At 46.4% G+C, this 23,664-nt stretch overlaps 2 protein-coding genes across 3 annotated transcripts in view; one reads left to right on the top strand and one right to left on the bottom strand.

The window, feature by feature from the left end:
- Positions 1–1,886, bottom strand: part of USP48 (ubiquitin specific peptidase 48) — a 39,056-nt gene extending 37,170 nt beyond the window's left edge. The window contains exon 1 of the mRNA XM_075605843.1: positions 1,488–1,886. Within this exon, the coding sequence (XP_075461958.1) occupies positions 1,488–1,621 (134 nt within the window). The 5' untranslated portion in view covers positions 1,622–1,886. The remainder of the gene's footprint in view (positions 1–1,487) is intronic.
- Positions 1,690–23,664, top strand: part of LDLRAD2 (low density lipoprotein receptor class A domain containing 2) — a 49,453-nt gene continuing 27,478 nt past the window's right edge. For both annotated transcript variants that reach the window (XM_075605847.1, XM_075605846.1), the window contains exon 1: positions 1,690–2,312. The gene's annotated coding sequence lies outside the window, so the exon portion shown is untranslated. The remainder of the gene's footprint in view (positions 2,313–23,664) is intronic.

The raw sequence follows: 23,664 nt of genomic DNA, 5'->3' as shown, positions 1-23,664 counted from the left end.
ACGTCGCTGGCGACAAGGCCAGTGACATCACTAAGGGGACGGGCCGTGCAATTTGATTGCTTTAGAGACAGTCACATGTGGCGACTGTCTCTAAAAAAATCAAATTTAATTGAGGCCAAATAATACATGCTACAAATTAATCACAATGCAAGTTTAAAAAGTTTGAAGCACGCAATATAGTCGTCTAATCCCGATCAGGGGCTTTACAAAATATTCAGTTCAGGAAATTCAGTTCAGCACGAACTTTGAAAATAAACAAATGATCGCAGAGGCTAGAGTACAATTAACTTTTAGCATCACAAATTTGTGAAAATAAATTTATCAGAATAATGAAAGGACAAACATTTAGAAAAACATATCTGAAGTAAACCACAACAACAGCATGAAGAGAAAGACCTTCTCCAAAATACTAAAATCTCTTGCTGGCAGCACGAGTTAGTTAATGCCTTACACCCCGTGCTTAATGGGGCAGTCTAGGTTGAAGTGGTACCAACTACAGTGGAATGTTTAATCTACTCTTGACAAAAAAAAACAAAAGACTGCTTCCCGAATTGCACTAGGTCAATTTCATGCATTAACGGTTTGTATGCTTTATGTTTCTGTATATACACGCTTCAATAAAAATTTAAAATGTTGCTCATATATGTACATCCTAACCTTATAGAATATTGAATTTATCAATCCTGTGGTTACAATTTCTCATACAGTGCAAGTGCGCTTATTCAAATTGCATCACGTTTAATATATGAAGCATGAAAGAAATGTGTTTCTAAACAGGTTTTTTATTTATTTATTTTGAAACGTATTACATTTCCATTGTAAACAAAAGCTTTGGAGGGGGATCTAATGTATTTTTGGTGATGAGACGGTTTGCCAGTCCTCAAAACTCCAGGTAAATTGTTATCTTTTCCCTGCAAAGTAATCCTGGCGTCATCATTAATCAGAACAGTTTGCTGATATGACTGAAGCAGGAACTCTGGAGAAAGGCAATAATACATATCACATTTCCCCCAAGATACCGATTAGTAACACATACACTGTGAGGAGGATTTAAACTTCCCAAAGAAGCCAAGTTGTTCTGAACTACCAGGAGCTTGTGTGTTGACACCGGCCCGGAGATGTCAGCTGAGGGGGAAGCTGTGGGAGTCAGGGGGAAGCTGTGGGAGTCAGGGGGAAGCTGTGGGAGTCAGGGGGAAGCTGTGGGAGTCAGGGGGAGGCTGTGGGAGTCAGGGGGAGGCTGTGGGAGTCAGGGGGAGTCAGGGGGAGGCTGTGGGAGTCAGGGGGAACAGGGAAGCTGTGGGAGTCAGGGGGAACAGGGAAGCTGTGGGAGTCAGGGGGAAGCTCTGTGGGAGTCGGGGGAAGCTCTGTGGGAGTCGGGGGGAGGCTGTGGGAGTCAGGGGGAGGCTGTGGGAGTCAGGGGGAGGCTGTGGGAGTCACGGGGAGGCTGTTGACACAGGGCTCTAACCGGTAATATGTGCTGCTTGTACCTGCACAGGCCGCGGACACAGGGCTCTAATCGGACACGATAAGCCATCTCGATATGCTCCAATCCGATGTCAGCCGGCCTCACCGACTCCGCCCAACGCCAGGCCGCTTTCTCCAACTGCAGCCGCGGGGCCATGTCTCCCGCGTACGACCCGAGGCCTACGTGTAAACACAATGCCTGGCGCCCCGGGTACGATACTCCTGGTGTGCAAGCCAAGGCCGCCTGAAGTTAGTGAGGATCAGACACGGCCCTGGGCTCCCCCCTCCCGCTGCCGCCTTCCTTGAGACGTAGTCACCAGGGCCGGTGTGTTCCTGTTGCCCCCCTCTCCCAGGCACCTCTCCTCCCCCAGACTCCTCTCTGTTCTCCCGTCACACACACGGGCGGAAGCTGGGGGGAAAGAAAAAAAAAAGCGCGAGACACAACTGTCAGGATTTGGCGCGTGCGTGGTGACGAGCCACGAAAGACAGCCAATGAGACGGTAGCGCGCGCGCGGGACTTCCGGTGTCGCTTGCCTGTAATACTTTTGTTACTGCGTAGTGAGGCAGCAGCGGCAGTGTACACAGGTGTCACACAGAGGTGTCACGTTACAACGTTACACCGCTGGTCATTGCTATAGATACGGGGCCCTGGGTTTGTCAGGACGGTAACGGACGTTTGTCTCAAGGCAAAGGAAGAATATATATAAAAATTGACACGTGCCATTTTGTTTATGCGTCAAATGTGCTAATTTAATGCTGCACGTGACCTCAGATCTGCAGTGTTTCTTTGTAGCGGCTGCAGTATGTGCTTATATGTAAATGTGTTCAACACAAAGGCACATTCCTTGGTACAGTGTTTTAGTTTGAATATTGTATATTTCTAAAATATATCTCTTGTGTTTAAAGTAGCTGTCCAAGTGTTCCCCGTTTCCCCCCTCCCCCCCCCCCCTTTAATATGTGCATCAATACAATCCACACAATGATAAGTAATTAGCTATGTTGCCCATCGATGGGTGAAGATTTGGCTCGAAGGTTCACTAAATGGCTGTCAGTGCAGCAGAAGAGGACCAAAGATGCAAAGTTCTGTGGGGAAGATCATGTGACCAGGCAGTCACTAGATACAATTGAGTTCTGCACTGCTAGAGAGAGGCATGGCTCAAAAAGGGGTGTGCCATAGCCTGTTTCAGAATAGGAAGGAAATGTGACTTTGTAAATTGTTGCTATAGAAACAAAAAATGCTTGTTACATAATACATAAACAAATGTAATTCAGACTTGTTTTAAAAAAATGCTATAAGTATTTTCTCAGTACAGAACTGAACATAGTAGATTGCTTGGTCTGCAGCTTTCAAATGGAATGAGGAACTGGTGAGAGTACTAATATAAAACTAGTAGTTCTGTACCCCCAATGTCATAATCAAAAAACAGTACAGGCGGTCCTTGCTTATCTGCCGGAATCCGTTCCGCAAACCGCTGTCGGATAATGGACCGTCGGGTTGAGGGTCCATGTTTATCTGCGGGGGTGAGCGTCGGATAAGCGGTTCCAACATCAGATAATGCATCCGGCGGACTGCATTATTTGGCGTCGGATAAGCTCTTCGATGGATAACGGACCGTCGGATAGCTAGGACTAACTGTATAAAATTAAGGGCCATTAACTGTAAAGAAGAATGAGTGGGTGCTTCCAGTAGCAGTGCGATTTGCACCAGTGAAAATGATTAAGGAAAGGTAGCACACCTAATGGAAGTTTTTGCGTTAAGCAGGTTCATATACTGTATATACCGTATAGAATTTTTGTACCTCGGTGTCAGAAAAAGATCCCTAAGTACTGCTCTCAATGCGGGCACTTCTAGGAGGATAGGGCTGTGTTAGTCGATATATAATATCTCATATGTGGCAGTCATGTGACCGTGTGATCAACTGTTCTCTAAAACATCCAACAGGTCCAAATAGGGCCCCCCAAAAAAAAAAAAAACAACAAATTTACATAGTGAAGATTATTTACAGTGAATAAAGTTTAAAATCCCCAAGGTGGGGTGGCGACATAGTAGCACACTGGGATATATATCATGTGTATACCTCAGGCCAAAGGGATACATGTGTATCCCCAGTGGGATCTACTCATGTATCCTGGTGTGATAAGGGTGGGCTGTATAAATACAGTTGTGTGAAAAAGAAAGTACACCCTCTTTGAATTCTATGGTTTTACATATCAGGACATAATACCAATCATCTGTTCCTTAGCAGGTCTTAAAATTAGGTAAATACAACCTCAGATGAACAACAACACATGACATATTACACTGTCATGATTTAACAAAAATAAAGCCAAAATGGAGAAGCTATGTGTGAAAAACTAAGTACACCCTTACTGCTTCCATAGGAATTAAGATGCTAAGTAGCAGACAGGTGCTGCTAATCAAATGCCCTTGATTAATTGATCATCAACAGGTGTGACCACCTCTATAAAAGCCAAAGTTTTAGCAGTTTGTTGGCCTAGAGCATTCAGGTGTGTGTTAACACAATGCCAAGGAGGAAAGACATGAGCAATGATCTTAGAGAAGCAATTGTTGCTGCCCATCTATCTGGAAAGGGTTATAGGGCCATTTCCAAACAATTTAAAGTCCATCATTCTACAGTGAGAAAGATTATTCAAAAGTAGAAAACATTCAAGACAGTTGCCAATCTTCCCAGGAGTTGTCAGCCCACCAAATTCACCTCAAGGTCAGACCGTGCAATGCTCAGAGAAATTGCAAAAACCCCAAGATTTACATCTCAGACTCTACAGGCCTCAGTTAGCATGTTAAATAGTAAAGTTCATGACAGTACAATTAGAAAAAGACTGAACAAGTATGGTTTGTTTGTAAGGGTTGCCAGGAGAAAGCCTCTTTCTAAAAAGAACATGGCAGCACGGCTTAGGTTTACAAAGTTGCATCTGAACAAACCACAAAACTTCTGGAACTATGTCCTTTGGACAGACGAGACCAAAGTGGAGATGTAAGCCATAATGCGCAGCGCCACGTTTGGCGAAAACCAAACACAGCATATCAGCACAAACACCTCATACCAACTGTCAAGCACGGTGGTGGAGGGGTGATGATTTGGATTTGTTTTGCAGCCACAGGAAATGGGAACCTTGCAGTCATTTAGTCCACCATGAACTCTCTATACCAAAGTATTCTAGAGTCAAATGTGAGGCCATCGGTCCGACAGCTAAAGCTTGGCCGAATTTGGGTCATGCAACAGGACAATGATCCCAAGCACACCAGCAAATCTGCAACTGAATGGCTGAAAAAGAAAAGCATCAAGGTGTTGCAATGGCCCAGTCAAAGTCCAGACCTCAACCCGATTGAAATGCTGTGGCTGGACCTTAAGAGAGCTGTGCATAAACAAATGCTCACAAACCTCAATGAACTGAAGCAACGTTGTACAGAGTGGGCCAAAATTCCTCCACAACGATGTGAGAGACTGATAAAGTCATACAGAAAATGATTACTTCAAGTTATTGCTGCTAAAGGTGGTTCTACAAGCTATTGAATCATTAGGTATACTTAGTTTTTCACACATGGCTTCTCCATTTTGGCTTTATTTTTGTTAAATAAATCATGAGATTTAGTGATTTATTCATCACTAGAATCCACAGATAAGGCCTGGAATGCATTAGATACTGGAAGTTCAGCATTTTTTACTTTTGTGTCATAATGTTTGGGAGGTTTTCCCACCCCTTTAGTCTTCCATCCAGTCTCACGGTGTGTTTGTTTATTCCCTTGGTCACCTCTACCTCCATTTCTCGGTTCATACTGATGTTTTTTTTAATTATTTTTGTTGTTAGGGGCTTTTTTGTTGTTATACCTTTTTTGGGAGTTATCCCTTTTTGTTGTAGGGTCGTACATATATGTATTCCTATCATTATTTTGTCGATAGTAATGGTGTTCATTTCTACTGTTCGTATTCTCATGATATTTCCTCCCATATTGGTTAGTAGGGTTAAAACTATGACCCTCAAGTATGGTCAGGGATACACCCTCATTTGTAGTACCCACATCAGTATTTTTGAACCAATTATATTGTTTGTTACCATCATAAGCTTATCTCTGTTTTTTTTTTGTTTTTTTCAGGTTCATTTGTTTTATCTCATATACATCCAACTTTGCCTTTAACCCTTTTTCAAATATAACAAGTGACTCCTCTGTCATTTACTCAATAATCTTTTCCTTTATACTTTCAATCTGTGTTTCCAGTTATTGTAAAACACTATTCCTCTCATCAATTAGAAGCTGTATAATTGAGAAAGAGCATCCCTCCATGATGTTATGCCACTTGTTCAAGAACTCTTCCTTATCAAGCCCATATGTGGGCATTCTAAACAATCGTAGGCCCCTTGGGATCCTTTTAGCTTCTATGTCCTGTTCTAGGCTAATTTTATCCCACCATAGACGGGTTTCAGAGAATACTGTACTAGTGTCTCTAAAATGCGGAACAATGTTTCCACATCGCAATTAGGAACCGGTGGAGCTAATTCATTGCTATCCTGAAAAAAGGAATCGGCTTTATTCCTTCTAGCATTGCTGGTATCAAATCAAATCAGTTGATTGGTAGCCATGCTGTCCACAATATAAAATACAGACCCTATGTAGGTATATGCAGGCACCCAATTACCTGGATAAATGATAGATTATTCCTAGATTTTAACAGAATCACTCACAATAAAATTCCTCAAAACAATTATGTGCAGTGTGTAATCATATATCTAGATAGGGCACATAGTATCCCATTCAGTTAACACACAATACCCGGTATATAATTGAGGTGTTAACCCAGTAAGTGATATAAACAAACACAGTGCTTTGTAGTATAGCCTGTGTATATAATTCCCAACATCTAAGACACATACATACAGAATGCATCTTGCAGTGAATACAAATGTAACCCGTAGACTGCCCCTCCACTCCCCCCCCCCCCCCCGGTCGCAGATCGGACCCCTAGGGTGTGCTAAGGGCTGGCTACACATGTGCCTTGGGGGTGCATACCTGTGAGGAACAGGAGGGACTGAGTCTCCCACGATGGTATGGGGGACAACAGGGACAGGTTTCTGGGGTGAATGCCCTCATCTGGTTCTCGTGGTGTAACGCCTCCATCTCTGGTGAAATCCTTCCAGAGAACCCCGGTCTGGGGCGAGAGATTTCAGTCCCACACAGTCTCTTATAAAACAGCAGCAGCTTCTTTATTGCTCACAGCACACAGCAGAGTAGCAACAGCACACGGTATTTATTTATAAAATATTTTACCAGGAAGTAATACATTGAGAGTTACCTCTCGTTTTCAAGTATGTCCTGGGCACAGAGTAAAACAAATAAAACATGGTTACAAATACAGTTACATAAATGAACAGGGTATACATTATATACAAGACATTGTTAAAGTTAAAGAAAATATATATTATGGGCGTATGAAACAGTTACAGACCAGATTACAGTGTGAGACAGCCTTAGATTTGAAAGAACTTAAACTGGTGGTGAATGTGAGAGTCTCTGGTAGGTTGTTCCAGTTTTGGGGTGCATGATAGGAGAAGGAGGAACGTCCGGATACTTTGTTGAGCCTTGGGACCATGAACAGTCTTTTGGAGTCTGATCTCAGGTGATAAGTGCTGCAAGTGGTGGGGGTGAGGAGCTTGTTCAGATAGCTGGGTAGCTTGCCCATGAAGAATTTAAAGGTAAGACAGGAAAGGTGAACTTTGCGCCTAGACTCTAGTGATGACCAATCTAGTTCTTTGAGCATATCGCAGTGATGTGTGTTGTAGTTGCATTGGAGAACAAAACGACAAATTGAATTGTAGAGGGTGTCAAGTTTGCCAAGGTGGGTTTGAGGTGCTGAGCCATATACTATGTCTCCATAGTCAATAATTGGCATTAGCATCTGCTGTGCGATTCGCTTTCTGACCAGGAGACTTAAGGAGGATTTGTTCCTGTAAAGTACCCCTAGTTTGGCATAGGTCTTGGTTGTCAGGGTATCAATGTGCATCCCGAATGTTAAGTGGGAGTCAAACCATAAGCCCAGGTATTTAAAACTAGTGACAGGGGTTAGGGTGGTGTTAGCGTTGGTTCTAATCAGGAGCTCAGTCACTGGAAGCTTTAAAAATTTAGTCTTGGTCCCAAACACCATTGTTACAGTCTTGTCAGTGTTTAAAAACAGTTTGTTTTGGGAAATCCAGTTTACGAGTCTCAAAAAGTCAGACTGAAGTATGTGTTGAAGGTCAGAGAGGCTATGGTTGTGTGCATATAGGATTGTGTCGTCTGCATACGTGTGTATTGAGGCTTCCTTACAAGCTGTGGGAAGATCATTAATGAACACTGAGAAGAGTAGGGGCCCCAGAAAAGAGCCTTGCGGGACACCACAGGTGATATCCAGGGGGTTGGAGTTAGAGCCTGAGATGGACACATGTTGGGATCTTCCTGATAGGTAGGACTGAAACCAGTTTAAAGCATGCTTCCCTATTCCAGAGCTCTGGAGTTTGTTAAGCAGGATAGCATAATCAACTGTGTCAAAAGCCTTTGCAAAATCTAGGAATACTGCACCAGTGAGTTGTCCCTGTTCCATTCCACACTGGATTTCATTGCAAACTTTTAGCAGGGTATTTACGGTGGAGTGTTTGGGACGAAACCCAGATTGGAATTGGCTATGGAAATTTGTCTTGGTATAGAAATCGCTTACTTGGGAGTGGATACATTTTTCCATGACTTTGGATAGAATTGGGAGAAGTGAGATTGGCCTGTAGTTTGAGACAGTGTTTTTGTCCCCACTTTTGAAGATTGGGACAACTCTGGCAGTTTTCCAGGTCTTAGGGATATGGCCTGCAGACAGGATAGAGTTGACTATGGACTCAATTGGTTTGGCAATGGCTGTGGCACCAAGTCGTAGGAACCTAGATTGTAGTCAGGTCCACATTGGCTGCTTAGTTTTAGTTTGAGGAGCGCTTGGATAATCTCTTCAGATACTAGGCCAAATTGAAAATTGTGGGCAGTGTTGGGAGGGGGTGGGACTATAGGGGTACTCCCAGGATGAGATTCAGGTTTGTGGTTTGGCCTGCGTTTTGCTAATAAGTTAGTGGCACACCCCACAAAGTAATCATTGCATGCATTTGCAATGTCAGTGGGGTTTGTCAGAGTAATATCCCCCTTAGTGATATTACTTGGTTGTTGATGGTTAGGAGGCAGGAATATATTGTTGATAACCTTCCAGAAGTTAGCTGGGTTTGTTGTATTTTGGTGGAGATTGTCAGAGTAATATTGTGCTTTTGCATGCCTTGTTTGCCTTGTGGACATGTTCCGCATGCATCTGTAGTGATTGAGATCCTTGGTAGTGCCAGTTACTTTGTAGCTTTTCCACAAGGTATCCCTGAGCTGGTAGAGTGCAATAAGGTGAGTTGTAACCCATGGAAGGTGGGCCCCTCGTACCCTTATTTTGCGTAGTGGAGCATGGGTATCGCAGAGTTTTAAGAACTCGGATTGGAAATAGTCGAGTGCAGAATCAGGGTCGGGAATTAAATCGATTCTGTGCCATGGGCAGTTGGTAAGGTCATCCAGAAACTGTTGTGGGTTAAAGTTTTTAAATGTTCTAGTGAGGAGAACTTTAGGGCTTGATTGGGGCGGTTTAATTTTCCTTACACAGTACACTATTGCATGGTCACTGAAAATGTCAGGAAGGATGCCAGAGGATTGGATTCTGCTGGGGAGGAGCAGGAGAGGTGTTGGTTTTATACATCTAAAACAGTCACATGACCCTCCCCCTCCCCAATCAATCAGCTTGTTCCAGTTGGTCAATTAACAGCACAGAGTTAAGAGGGGCAAAAATAAACAAAAAAACTTTTGAAATTCAAACATACTAACTTATTTCAATGCTTAAGGCCACAGAGTAAATCTTTTACACAGGACTTGCACATCAAGGGACATACTTATTTCAATGCTTAAGGCCACAGAGTAAATCTTTTACACAGGACTTGCACATCAAGGGACACACCTGTGAAGAGAATACAATTAGATCCATGTCATATCATGTCATATCAGCTGAGGTTATTGATCTTGCATGAAGATAGTAAGTGTATTAACTATAACTATAGTCTAACTATATTTATCACTTAAAAAGCTCACTTTAAATGCCTCACTATCTAATGCCAATTGCAGTTCCAGGGTCTTCTCTCCCTCCAGACTGTACCCCTTCAGGATGGGCTGTCTGGGGCTCTTTGTTCCCTGCCACCACCCCAAGCTGCAGGCGCTCAGGGTGGGGCTAGCTCTTCCCTCACCCCCTAGGCAGGGTGAGAGGCACTGGTCCACCGCAGCTCTATCAGCTCTACTCAGGGCCTGCCTGAGCTCCTCCAAATGTAACACACTAATCCTCTCCAACTCATTACTCAGAACTGACACACTACTGACTCAACACACCTAAATTGACTGTGCACTGCCCTTTATGACTTTGGCAGGCCCCTCCCCTATGTCTCTTGCCTTAGGCACAGAGTCAGGTGGCCTACCTCCACCACTCAGGGCAGGGCTTGAAGCGGGGGAAACCCATGATAACTAGTGGCAGCCTGCCCTTAGCAGGGCTTATACCAGTAGGAGGATAGACATATAGCCCCATTTCTTACCAGGGCTACACTCTCCCTCAGGTGGAATCCAATGATCCCCACTTGGACCTAAATTTAGCAGCACCATCCTGCAGGTGAACAATCTGGAAAACAAACACAAATGATTAGTGCCCATACATCAGAAGGTTCCACCCAGATGGCGACTTAAAAGATGCACGGTAACTCCCAACATGGAGAACCTAACTAATAATAATGGCGCGGGTCAGGCATCCTAACTTCCCGCCCATTTTGATCAGTAACCTTTACATAATAGGGCTGTACCGACCCATACTCCGGCCGATACACTACACTATGCATGTAGATACTCCTCCCAATGCTCCAGGCTCGTATAACATCACAGACCTTAACCTCGTTATGATAGGCCGCCCTACCGAACTTAGTTCGATGGTACTCCATAACAGCCTCCCGGAAACAGGTATCTCTCTGCTCCTCTATCTCTAACATAATGGGCTCAGGTACATTGGGGAACTCATAGCCATGGGACTGCCTATACCTGGCCACTATGGCTCTGTCTGCTCTGCTGAGTTTGGTTAGTTTGCGGTCACTTGCCCTGCTTGGCAGTACCCAAAACTCAGGCTCCTCTGGGGCAACATCATCATACAAAATGGCGGGGCCCTTGGGACTCACGATCTTCTGCTCAATCTCCATATATCTCTTCTCTAATTCATCGGCCATCTCCTGGGGAGAAAAGGCACCTATAGGCCACCAATGGTCAACTATATTATTCTTTATGAGCAAGAACTGCGTACGGTCCATTCCTTTGTGGTACCCGGTGAATAGAGGTGCCCACCACTTATCTTGGTGCTCATACCTTGACCCTACACTGGTACCTGTATCTGATTCCACTTGTGAGGACACACCTGACTTGGCCGCCTCAGTAGAGTGCGAGCCTCGCCGTCTACCTCTTGTATCATCGGTGTAAATGGTGGGGTTCATCTTGTGTACTACCTTACTCACAGGCCCCGCTTCTGCAGCAGTATGGGACCCTCGGGCCCTACCTTTATGTACAGGAGAAAAAGGCACAGGGTTAGGTACATGAATAACACTATCATATGGTATCTCCCCATCAGACCCTTCGTCACTGAGCTCCCAATCCCTCCAATCTGTAGAGTACTTGGGATTCTTAGTTAACTTATCCCCACTAGGCCCGGTGTCTTAACTCGTGACGGGCAGGGGCAATGGAGCTAGGGGTAGGGACTGGGGCATCGGCAATGTCCGGTATAGTGTCTATAAGTCGGGCAATGCCGCGACCAGTGGGCATCTTTCGACTTGCCCTCTCCGGCGAGCTTCGTGCTCCTCGTGTAACGCCTTGGGCTTTTAGTGCTGCAAGCACGGCTGCCATAGCCGCTCTTCTCTGGGAAAACAACGCTTCCGGGCCTCTGTGCCAGCCGGACCCGGAAGTGACGTCATCAGTGGTGCACGCGGAATCTCCATCCGCTCCGTGGTCTCGCACCGGAAGTGCGTTGAGGACCGGAAGGGGCGGTGGTGGACCATCCGGGTCGCGGACGGGCAGGTAGGCCGCAAGCCTTTCTCTCTCGCCCTCTGCAGGTTCCGTCTTCGTCTGGCGGGAGTAAGGGGGTGGGGGTGTCTCCTTACCGCTCCGCTGCCGGCTGGTGATCGTTGGTTCCTCCGGAGCCGTATCGGATCCCATCTCCACCGCACTGGGAGTCACCACCATCGGGGGACTTCTACGCAGCTCAGGCCGCACCAGCGCTCGCCATCGGGGGGTGTCCGGACTCGTCTGCTCCCTCTCTTTGGTAAGTGGACCGCCATCTTTATTACAGCTGGGGTGGTTCGCCGGTAGGCGCATCGCCACCGATGATAGGCCATCTCCTTCCTCCGAAGACGACTTTGCCGGTTCCTCCGCTAGGGAGTCACCTGGGTCTTTTGCCGCACCGCCAGTGGGTAGTGGTACGAAACGGGCCCGCTCCGGTACCTCCACTGCGGTCGCGCTCTTTTCCGCCGGGACATCTCTTGGTTCTTTGGTTGGCTGGGCCTCGGTTCCCACCTCTGTGGTGATACAGGGAACCAGGGCTGCCTTCTCCGCCACCTCCGTTAGGGTTCCTGGCGAGGCACTTCGTGGCGTCTTCAACATAGGCCATGGCTCGACAGGCCATAGATAGAACGTGCCACATTGAGGGCATCGTGCTGTCGTGCTTGGGGGCAGTCCGGGTGTCCTGCAGTGTACGCACAGGCACCGGAGATACTCTCGGCAGTCAACCTCCACAATCAGGAAGCCTGGAAACTGAAAGGGTGTCATATTTAATTCAGACATCTTTGGCGCGGGAGTTGAACAGTTCAGTTCTCTCTTTGCTCCTCTCTCTTCAATTGTCAGACAGAAGTGAAGTTCCTCGCTCTCACTTCCTGTCCCTCCTTCTGCTGGAGAGGACGATTCTGATTGGGTCTTGCAGTGTCCCCTCCCTCTGGTGGAGACAAGAGGAGGGGCACTCTCTTGCTCAGCGTGACGTGGCTTCTTCTGTCGGCCAGTCACTGTACAAGTGGGTGTATCTTTGGCTTTCGCGCTGCTCCACTCCTTCTGCAGGGGATCTGGGTTTGGCGCCAAACCCCTGCACATCTCTCGACACATTTCTCTTGCAGCTTGCTTGCACGCTGCACGTGCACGATCTAGGCTTGGCGGGAGTTGCCATTTTGGAACGGCTGCTAGCTGCTGGGCCGTGAATGACGCTGCTGTCGCCATCTTTAACTCCTTCATGCTCCGCAGAGCACATGTATCGGCGGCCGCAATCTTTAGTGAGCCCTCCAAATGTACAATAGCGCTACGCTCAGTGTCTAGTGTGTAACTCGTTCCTAGACACTGACTGTTCTCTGACTGCTCTCTGAATGCTCTCTGCATGCTCTCTGAATGCTTTTACCCACGATATGATGTATAGCATACCCCAGGCTAGGCAGAACTCCTTCTGGTACACCGCACTCGCTGACGGTTCCTGCAAGTACTCTGTGGTGTGTTTTATCTGGGTGCTGGCTAGTGTATCGGGCATCTCCCTAAGTACGGGCGTCTCCTACTTTTGGCCACACATAGTGCAGACCCTGGGCCATGGTCCCTGGACTAATTAGCAGGCTACCCCCCCCCCCCCAGTTGCCATACGCTATCTGCCTCAAGGGACTAAAACAGCTATAGCCACACACCCCATTTACAACACCCTCTTAGGGCACCCAGGGCGTACTGTGCGAGAGTCCATACTTACCTGACTACCCCTGATGTGCAATTGCACCCTACTTTCTACAGCACTTGCATGGAAGGTGTACCTAACACTTCCAGCTCTGCTTCGCTGTAAACCTGTCCTGTTTCTAGATCTCAGCAGCGCCTCCAAATGTAACCCATAGACCCCCCCCCCACACCCTGGTCGCAGATCGGCCCCCTAGGGTGTGCTAAGGTCTGGCTACATATGTCTTGGTGGTGCATACCTGGGAGGAACAGGAGGGACTGAGTCTCCCGCAATGGTATGGGAGACAACAGGGACAGGTTTCTGGGGTGAATGCCTTCATCTGGTTCTCGTGGTGTAACGCCTCCATCTCTGGCAAGCCCTAGCAGGGTAGGGTGAAATCCTTCCAGAGAACCCCGGTCTGGGGTGAGAGATTTCAGTCTCACACAGTCTCTTATAAAACAGCAGCTTCTTTATTGCTCACAGCACACAGCAGAGTAGCAACAGCAGCAACAGCACATGGTATGGCAGGTACAGGGTCTTCTCTCCCTCCAGACTGTACCCCTTCAGGATGGGCTGTCTGGGGCTCTTTGTTCCCTGCCACCACCCCAAGCCCCAGGCGCTCAGGGTGGGGCTAGCTCTTCCCTCACCCCCTAGGCAGCGTGAGAGGCACTGGTCCACCGCAGCTCTATCAGCTCTACTCATGGCCTGTCTGACCTCCTCCAAATGTAACACACTAATCCTCTCCAACTCATTACTCAGAACTGACACACTACTGACTCAACACACCTAAATTGACTGTGCACTGCCCTTCATGACTTTGGCAGGCCCCTCCCCTATGTCTCTTGCCTTAGACACAGAGTCAGGTGGCCTACCTCCACCACTCAGGGCAGGGCTTGAAGCGGGGGAAACCATGATAACTACTGGCAGCCTGCCCTTAGCAGAGCTTATACCAGTAGGAGGATAGACATATAGCCCCATTTCTTACCAGGGCTACACAAACAAAACAACACACAATACAAATAAAATATGGAAGAATGCCCCCTTATAGTGGCTGGGAGTACCGTTACTAGTTGTCCAGGTAAAACCGTGTGTGAGAGATTTCTAAGTCGGAGATCCACAAAGAGTTCCTTAGTGTGTTGTAGGTTGGTGTCGGTATTAAGTGCGTGCTGGCCGTTTAGTCTTTGCCTCCATTTGTAGCTGCGGCTGCTCTGGCTATTCAACAGGCCCTTTTTTTCCCCTAGCTTTGAGGACTATTGTTTTCTCCCCCCCTCCTTAGTGTAGGGTTATCAACTTGCTGAAGTTAACATCCATGACCTGTTTGTGAGATCTGAACGTTTTTTATTGTAGGTTTTGTGATTTTATATTTTTTACATAAAGTACCGTTTTCTTTTTTTTTTTTTTTTTTTTTTCCAACTTCAAGTTTATTGTAAGGATTTTACATTACATATAGTATCACAGTGCAAAAAGAAAATAAATATCTCATATATAACATTTCAATGTGACACCTAATTTCCCTCTTGAGTACCTGTGCAACATAAACAGTGATATCTCTCCAGCTCACTATGTGGTACCTTAATGTAATTACGGTTATAGGTAAAATAAAATAAGGGTGGGGAAGGGGAAGGATAGCGGGGGGGAGGGGGTGATAACCCCAGGGACGCGGGCCTCTCCTATTGTTACCACGAGCTTTATGTTCAGTTCGCGGTTTGCCTCATTTATCAGCTCTTGTTGGTTTAACTCTTGAGCTTCTTATGCCCCACTGCTGCCCCGTGTGTGGCCAGGTATCCCCTTGTGATACTTTCGCCCTTTGAGTGATAATACATTTTGAGCTATCATTGCCAGATTGTGGTTACCTCTACCCCTGGGATATCTGTCTGTTCCAACCAAGGTGACCAGACTTTTAGATATTTGGCGCCAGTGTCGTTAACCAAGCTCGTTAACTTTTCCATCTGGCATATGTACCACATTCGATTTCGAATCTTGGGGATGTTTGGGATCCCGGGTTGTTTCCACAAAGCTGCGATCTCGCACCTCGTTGCTGTTGCAAAATGTGCAACTAGTTTATTTCCAGTTTTAGATAAACCCGGCCACGGCCTATTCAGCAGGAACAGCCACGGGTCCGGGGGAATTGTGAGGTCAAAAATCCTCTGGATCCAATTTCTAATTTCTTCCCAAATGGGTGAGATTCGAAGACAAGACCACAGCATGTGCAACAGGTCCGCCGCTTTGGACACAGTGGGGAGTATCCTGGCACAAACCTTGATAATTTCAGTGGGGTGAGGTACCATCTCATTAATACTTTATATGCATTTTCCTTCAAAGTCGTACAAATAGAGCTTTTGGCAGCCGCCTCTAGAATGGCCGACCAGTCCTCCTCCTCCAGGACTTCCCCCAGGTCTGTCTCCCACCTTAGTTGGTATGTTAGTTTCTGTTCTTGTTGTGCATTTCTAGAACCCACTATTTCTCCATAGATCTGCGATGTAAGTCCCCGTGTGTCTGTTTCTGTCAGACAGAGCTTTTCAAATGTGGTTAATGGCGGGTATGGCGTGTGCTTGTTAAAGTACGCCCTGATCTGGAGGTACCGGAAAAATTCAGAGTGTGGGATGTTTTTCTCGGATCTGAGTTGTTCAAATGATTTGACCTTGTTTGGTATCCCCTCCAGATCTCTGAGCCGAATATATCTAGATTGTTTCCAGATCCCTGGGGTGTGTTCTGCTAGCCCTGGCGCAAAGTCGGGGTTGCCCCACAACGGGAACATCAGTGAATGTTTGGATGTTAAGGTATATTTAAATTTAGAGGCCTCCCAAATCGACAGTGAGTTAATCATCGAGGAAAGCGGCCGGTCAGCCCATTTAACGGCTGTTTTAGGTAACCACAGCAAATTGTCTAACTCCAATGGGGAGCAGACCGATTTCTCTAGATCCACCCATCGTTTCAATGCTGGGTTGATCTGCCATTGTGTTAGTTGACACAATTGCGCCGCTTTATAATAAGATACCAGGCAAGGTACCGCTAGTCCCCCTGTCCGAATCGTTTTTCTCATAATTGTCCTGTTTACTCTCGGGTTTTTTCCTCCCCATACAAAATTGGAGATTTCAGACTGAAGTGAGAGTATTTCCTTCAGTCTCAGTGGTACAGGCAGAGTCTGAAAGAGGTATAGGATACGGGGGAGGAGATTCATCTTTACACTATGTATCCTACCAATCCAGGAGATACTATATGGCATCCACTTTCTCAGGTCCTCTTTAAGGGTTCGAATCAGTTTGGGATAATTTGCTTCGTAGATGCCTTTATAGTCTTTGGTAATATGAACTCCTAGATACTTAATGTATTTTGGTTGCCAATTGAAATTAAAGTTCAGTAATTTTTCTGTTGTTTTTGGGAGGCTGATATTTAGGGCCTCTGATTTGGTTTGATTAATTTGAAATCCAGATATCTTTTTAAAATTTTCCAACAGTTCAAACAGGTTTGGCAGAGAGGTGAGGGGCCTAGAGATCACCAGCAGAATGTCGTCAGCGTACAGGGCAACCTTGTGAGATTCTGAATCAATCGTAATTCCTGATATATCCGGGTTGTTACGGATCTGCGCCGCTAGCGGTTCCATACATAGGGCGAATAAAAGGGGAGATAATGGGCACCCCTGACGTGTGCCACTTTTGATTTGAAATGTGTTTGAGGGGAAGCCCTGGTGCATGACCCTAGCAGCGGGGCCAGAGTACAACGCCATTATGGCGCTACTCACCTTCGCCCCAAAGCCAAATGCACCAAGCGTCTGTTGTAGGTACGGCCAATCAATCCTGTCAAAAGCTTTTTCTGCATCCAGACTTAACATCATAGCTTGTATTTTCTTGTTATTGACTATCTCTAGCAGATCAATAATTCGTCCGGTGTTGTCCGCAGCCTGTCTACCTTTAATAAAGCCGACTTGATCTGGATGTATAAGTCTGGGCAGGATGTGGCATAACCTATTGGCTATTAGTTTGGCGTATATTTTGACGTCAGTATTAATGAGGGAGATTGGGCGATAACTTTTGCAGTCTTGCGGATCTTTGCCTTCTTTATAAATCACTGAGATAGACGCTTGGAGCATCCGCTCCGGGAGCGGGGCTCCTGCCAAAACGGCGTTAAACATTCGGAGCAGCCATGGGGCCAGGTTCTCAATGAACTTCTTATAATACAGCCCTGTATAGCCATCTGGGCCCGGGGCCTTTGAAGGCTTAAGGTCAGAGATGACCTGGGAAAGTTCCTCTAATGTGAACTCTGCTCCTAACACCTCTCTGTCTAGCTCGGTCAGCTCAGCTAGATTAGCGCTCGCCAGAAAATCTTCTGTGGCTCGTGCGGTTTTGGCATTAGGCACCACTTTCTCTCCATCATATAGATTTTCATAAAATGCTTTGAATTCTTCCACTATGTTTTTCGGATTGGATGTAGAGGCTCCCGTTTTTAAGCGGATCGCCTGTATGTTATAATTTGATTGCTTGGCCCTTAATTTGCGTGCTAGCATGGTATCTGGCCTGTTTGCCTTTTCATAGTATTTCCTTGTTGACCAACTCAGAGATTTGTCTGCCTGCGAGGTCATCAGTAGATTAAGTTCAATTTTGGTATTCTTTATCTCAGCCAATGTCTGAGTGTCAGTGCCTTTTTTGTGTCTTGTCATAAGGGCGTGTAGTTTGCTTTGGAGTGCTACCAGTTTCTGGTTCCTCTCCCTCTTTCTGCGAGCTGCTATGCCAATTAGTGTGCCCCTTATGGTTGCCGCACCTCTGTCGCCGCACCTCCCCCTTCCGTTGTATATTCTCCAACCCAGACCTCCCCCGGACCTGCCGGTGAGGATAGGAACAAGCCAGGGTCTAGGCCGCTGCTGGGTAGAGGTGTGTGAGAGCCGGACCCTCTCGTGAGTGTCTCCGAGCTCCCAGCCCCGCCATCCGCCTAGAAATCAAAAAAGAAACAAGAGAACGTAAGTTACAGCAGCAATTAACTATATCCTAAGCTAGACAACGGTCTTCTTAGTGTAACAATGATGTATCTCTCTAACAGGATTCATCCAACTTTGAGCAGGCAATTTGAACTATTCCAACAGGGGATAGCCAAGGTAAGCAATTCTCATCCCGCCCCCCCCCCCCGCCAGATATCCCGGTATGTCCAGAATTGAGTGTAGCCCTAGGCTAAAGGTCTGGACTAGAGGACTAGGTTCTACTATTATCAGTGGCCCGTCTAATTTATTTATAATTGTGATATCTCCGGGGGCTAAGCAACAGACCAATCTGGTCGTCCCTCTTTATCTAAATCCTCGGGGCCCTGACACTCTGGCGGTAGTGGCTGTTGAAGATGTCCTCCCCCCTCCCTCCCTCCCCCGCAAGTCTTGTGCTTGGGTTTTTTTATGTCGGGTCTCTGGCTGTTCGTCGGCCGTCGTGCCAGATCCGCATTGTCCCGGCTTGTGCTTAAACTTCTGTCGCAGGGGTCGCGGGGTCAGCTGTCAGGCGCACCGAAGACGTCATCCTCCTGACGCGCTGCCGTCATCCAAGCCGTGGCGCCTCCTCCACTACTTTCGCGCTCCCAGCTTGGATTCGCGCCACAAGACTCTGTAAATGGCTGCCTTCTGCTATTGTAACCAGCAGTACCTGTAAGTGACCACCAGGGGGGAGCGGTGAAAAAAAACTTCTGCTGGCGGCCATGCGGTCTGAGGAGGGGAAATGGGGAAAGGCTCCTTTAATTGCTTAATTGGTCTTGGCTGCTGTAGAGGAACTCGGCTTTTCACTGGGTAGCAGCCGCGGAGGTCCCCACTCTGTTCCAGGACGTCTCCAGCACTGGATCCGGCTCCGGATTAAGGTGAGGAGGCTGGGAGGGACCGGGGCCAGGGGTTCTCTGCAGCAGACCCAGCCTGGTGAGGAAGACGTCGCCATCTTCTGCCCTCCGCAACGTGTTTGCGACCCCATTTTTTATTACAAGGAGGGCAAATGGAAATAGCCAACGGTATTTTATTCCCTTTTCTTGTAGTATCCTTGTAACTGGACCCAGATTTCTGCGTCTGGCGAGGGTGGCGGGCGAAAGATCCTGATAGATCTGGAGTTTGAACCCCTCAAACTCCACAGATCTTGCTGCTCTTGCTATCTGGCAAATAGAGTCTTTTATTCGATAATAGTGAAAACGCACTATGATATCTCTTGGGGGGTCTCCTGCTTGTGGCTTTGAGCGCAGCGCCCTATGGCACCGGTCCAGGTGCAGATCCTGCTCCATTTTGTCTGGGAGCAAATGCTCCAGCCACTTTTGCACAAAGTCCTCGGGGTCGGTGATGGTTTCTGGGACCCCCCTTATGCGAACGTTATTCCTGCGGTCCCGGTTTTCACTGTCCTCCTGTTTATCAGCAATCTCGCGGACCTTTTCCTCCAGTTGGGAGACATTTTTTTTTTTTTTTTCCAAACTTTTTTATTGGGTAGGTACACAGTTACATGAATACAAATGACAACATTTTTCATCCCAATACATGACGCCATTTTCAATTTTTGTAGGGGGAGAGGCAAGGCAGCTTGCCCATAAGGAGCACTTCCCAAGAGGGGGAAGCTTGGTATAGTACCAAAGTGGGGGAAAGGGAGAGGGGGAACCTGTATGGGGGGGGGGGGAGGAACAGGGAGGGAGGGGAGAGGAGGGGGGGGGGGAGTATTCCTTCTTCTGGGCGTCCTGCGTCCCAGTTATTAGGGATGCTAGATCTCCATGGGGGGGGGGTCCTGTTTTGACCCGAGGGGGACCCTCGTCCTATAGTGACAGCCACGGTTCCCACACTCTTTCGAATGAATTAGCTTTTTGCTTTAGATAGGCCGTAAGCTTTTCCATAAGCATCACTTCGTTGAGTCTTTTTTTTATCATTCCCTTAGTAGGGGGGGCTACCTTCTTCCAGGAAGACGCTATTTCACATCTTGCCGCTGTGAGAATAAAGGAGATCAATTTCCTAGTTGGACGACCAATTTCCTCAGTTGGTCTGGCCAGTAGGTAGGTCAGCGGCTCAATGGGTAACTCGAGGTCTGTGACCTCTTTTATTAAATTTTGGACCGTAGTCCAGTATTTCTTAATTTCTGGACATGTCCACCATATATGGACCATGTCCCCCCTTTGACCACAGCCTCTCCAGCACAGATCCGATGCCAGAGGGTAGATTTGTTTTAGTCTCGCTGGCGTAAGGTACCAGTTGAAGAGTACCTTATAAATATTTTCCTTTGTGGTGGTACAGATGGATGTCTCTGTGGCCGCTCCCCAGATTTCTTCCCAATCTTCCTCCTCAATAGTTATATTCAGGTCAGCGGCCCATTTAAGCATGTAATCATGCTGAGGAGGTCCCTCCCTTGTTTCCATTTCCGAGTAGATCTTGGAGATTAGTCCCCTTTGGTCTGAATCGGGCTTGCATAATCTCTCGAATCTAGTGGGAAAGGGGAATTCCAGGTTTGGAGATACCTTTTGGGCGAAGTGTCTAATTTGGAGGTACTTAAACGCATCCAAATTCGGGATCTTATATTTTGCTTTTAGGTCCCGGTAGCTTAGGAGACTTCCTAGACACATTATGTCCATCAATGTCTTTATTCCTTTTGACTTTAGTTGGTTAAACTGTTTTGACGCACACCCCGGGGGGAATTTAGGATTATCAAATATTGGAGTAAGTTGTGACCCCGTAGAAGTGAGTTTATATTTGAGTTTAGTTTTTAGCCAGACTTCCCAAGTGTGTCTTGCCGTTTTTAATTTAAATTTTCGCGGTGGCATGTCTTCTCTTTCCATACTCCATAGGCATGCTGGCAGAGAAGGCATTTTAGAGTAGAATGTTTCTATTTGGAGCCAGCGTCTTTGGGCTGGGTCTGTGTTCCATAGTACCGCTTGCTTTAGTTGGGCGGCTTGATAGTATTTTTGGATATCTGGGACTCCCATGCCCCCTCTCCCCCGTGGTGACAGTAGAACTGAGCGGGCTACTCTGGGTCTTTTGCCTTGCCAAATAAAATGGAACATCTTGTTTTGGATGTTTTTGAGCTCTGAGCCGGGGACATGGACCGGGAGGGTTTGAAAAAAATATAGTAGTCTTGGGAGTATATTCATTTTGAGAGAAATCATCCTTCCGATCCACGATATCTGGTAATCTTCCCATTTGCTCAAATCCTTTTTGATTTTGTCAAAGAGAGCTGGGTAGTTACATTGATATAGTGACTGGTAGTCCTTCGATACATTCACTCCCAGGTATTTAATGTATGAGGGGCTCCATTTATATGCAAAGTTTATTTTAATTAATTTCACTTCTGGCTCTGTTAGGCTGAGATTTAGGGCCTCTGATTTATCACTATTAATTTTGTATCCTGATATGCCCCCAAAGTCCTCAAGCTCCTTTTGGAGGTTGGGGAGGGAGGTCTGGGGCTTGGTTAGCGTTAGGATGATATCATCGGCGAACAGGGATATTTTGTAATTTGTTTTTCCAATCGTTATGCCCTGGATATTTATGTTACTTCGAATTTTAGCCGCCAAAGGTTCTATGGTGAGAGCAAAGAGGAGGGGGGACAAGGGGCAACCCTGTCTTGTACCATTTCGTATTTGGAATCTCTCAGAATTTCCTCCTGGCAGTTTTACTATTGCTGACGGATTCTGGTACAGCGCCTTTACTCCTTGTAAGTATGTGTCTTTAAAGCCGAATTTCTCCAACGTTTTGGTAAGGAAAAGCCAATCGATTCTATCAAATGCCTTCTCTGCATCTAAACTTAGTAACATTGCCTTGGAGTTGGTGAGGTGGACGTGTTCAATAATGTCAAAGATCTTTCTGGTGTTGTCTGAGGCTTGACGCCCTAGGACAAACCCTACCTGGTCAGTGTTTATTAGTCTTGGCAGAATGGGGTTCAGCCGATTCGCCAAGATTTTACTGTAAAGTTTCAGGTCGTTGTTTAGAAGTGAGATGGGCCTGTAGCTTCCGCACTGTGTTGGGTCTCTCCCTTCTTTGTGGATAATGGCCAGATTAGCTAGGGACATTGATGAGGGGATAGGGTTCCCTTCCAGGAATGAATTGAACAGGCTCAGCAAGTGTGGGGTCAAGACTGGGAGAAACCTTTTGTAATAGGTATTGGAGAAGCCGTCTGGGCCTGGTGCTTTGGATATTTTAGAGACCTTTACTGCGGATATCAGTTCTTCTTTAGTGATTTTGGAGTTGAGGTGGGAATTTTCTTCCTCCGTCAACTTGGGGAGATCACAGTCAGCCAGGTAGCTTAAGATTGCTTCCGACTTTGCCGACTCTGAGGCCCCCTTTTGAGTCTTCAAATTGTAAAGTTTAGTATAGAATTTAGTGAATTCGTCCGCTATTTTCTTCTCATTATATAGCACCTCCCCAGACCTGCTTCTTATCGCCGTGATCTGGGATCTCTTTTGTACACCTCTTAGCTTAGAAGCTAGCAATCTATCGGCCTTGTTCCCCTTGTCGTAATATCTCTGATTAGTCCATTTGAGGGCTTTTTCCACACTTTCTAGCTGAATGTTTTTTAATTCATTTCTAGTGGAGGTCAGTGCTTTATATATTCTTTTTGAGGGGTTAATTTTATGTTGTTGTTCCAAATTGGTTATTTTCTCTGTTAGATCTTTATTATTTTTGCCTTAGTTTTTTTCTTATGGGAGGCAATCGAGATAAAATCACCTCTGATTGCTGCTTTATGAGCTTCCCATAGTATAGCAAGTGATGAGACCGTGCCATAGTTGTTAGTGAAGTACTCCTTAAGGGCCTTTTTGATCTTCCTCTCTACCTCTGGACAATTTAATAGTGTGTCATTCAACTTCCAATTGTAGGAAAATGTTTTTACAAAGGGGACCGATAGAGTTAAGGTGACTGGCGCATGGTCTGACCAGGTTGTTGGGCCTATGTCAGAGCCTGCGGAGGCCTCTAGAATGTTCCTGGATCCAAGGAAGTAATCAATGCGCGAATAGGTCTGGTGAGGTGCCGAGAAGAACGTATAATCTCTTTGGCCCTGATGCTGGGTTCTCCATATATCCATTAAGGAAAATTCCTTTAGTATCTCTCTGAATCTCTTCCCCTTACTTAAGGATTGGGGTGGGTGTGGTCGGCCTGGGATGAGTGATTTATCTTCTAATGGGTTAAGGACCATGTTCAGGTCTCCTCCCACTATCACTGATGACAAGTATTTTGGGTCCAGATCCTCTAACACTTTTTTCAGAAATACTGTCTGGTTTTCATTCGGGGCATATAGGTTGACTAGAGCGATTTCCGTGCCCGAGAGTGTACCATACACCACTAAAAATCTACCCTCTGGATCTATGACTGTTTTTGTTAAATTGAATGGGGTTCCTTGGCGGACTAGAATTGCTACTCCCCTTTTTTTACTGCTAAATGAGGAATAAAACCCCAAGGGGAATGCATTTTGAAATGTTTTGG

Source organism: Ascaphus truei, chromosome 6 (genome assembly GCF_040206685.1).
Source record: "Ascaphus truei isolate aAscTru1 chromosome 6, aAscTru1.hap1, whole genome shotgun sequence".
In the NCBI taxonomy this organism is placed as follows: Eukaryota; Metazoa; Chordata; class Amphibia; order Anura; family Ascaphidae; genus Ascaphus; species Ascaphus truei.
The sequence above is the reverse complement of the archived record's forward strand: the minus strand, read 5'-3'. Positions and strand labels throughout refer to the sequence as shown.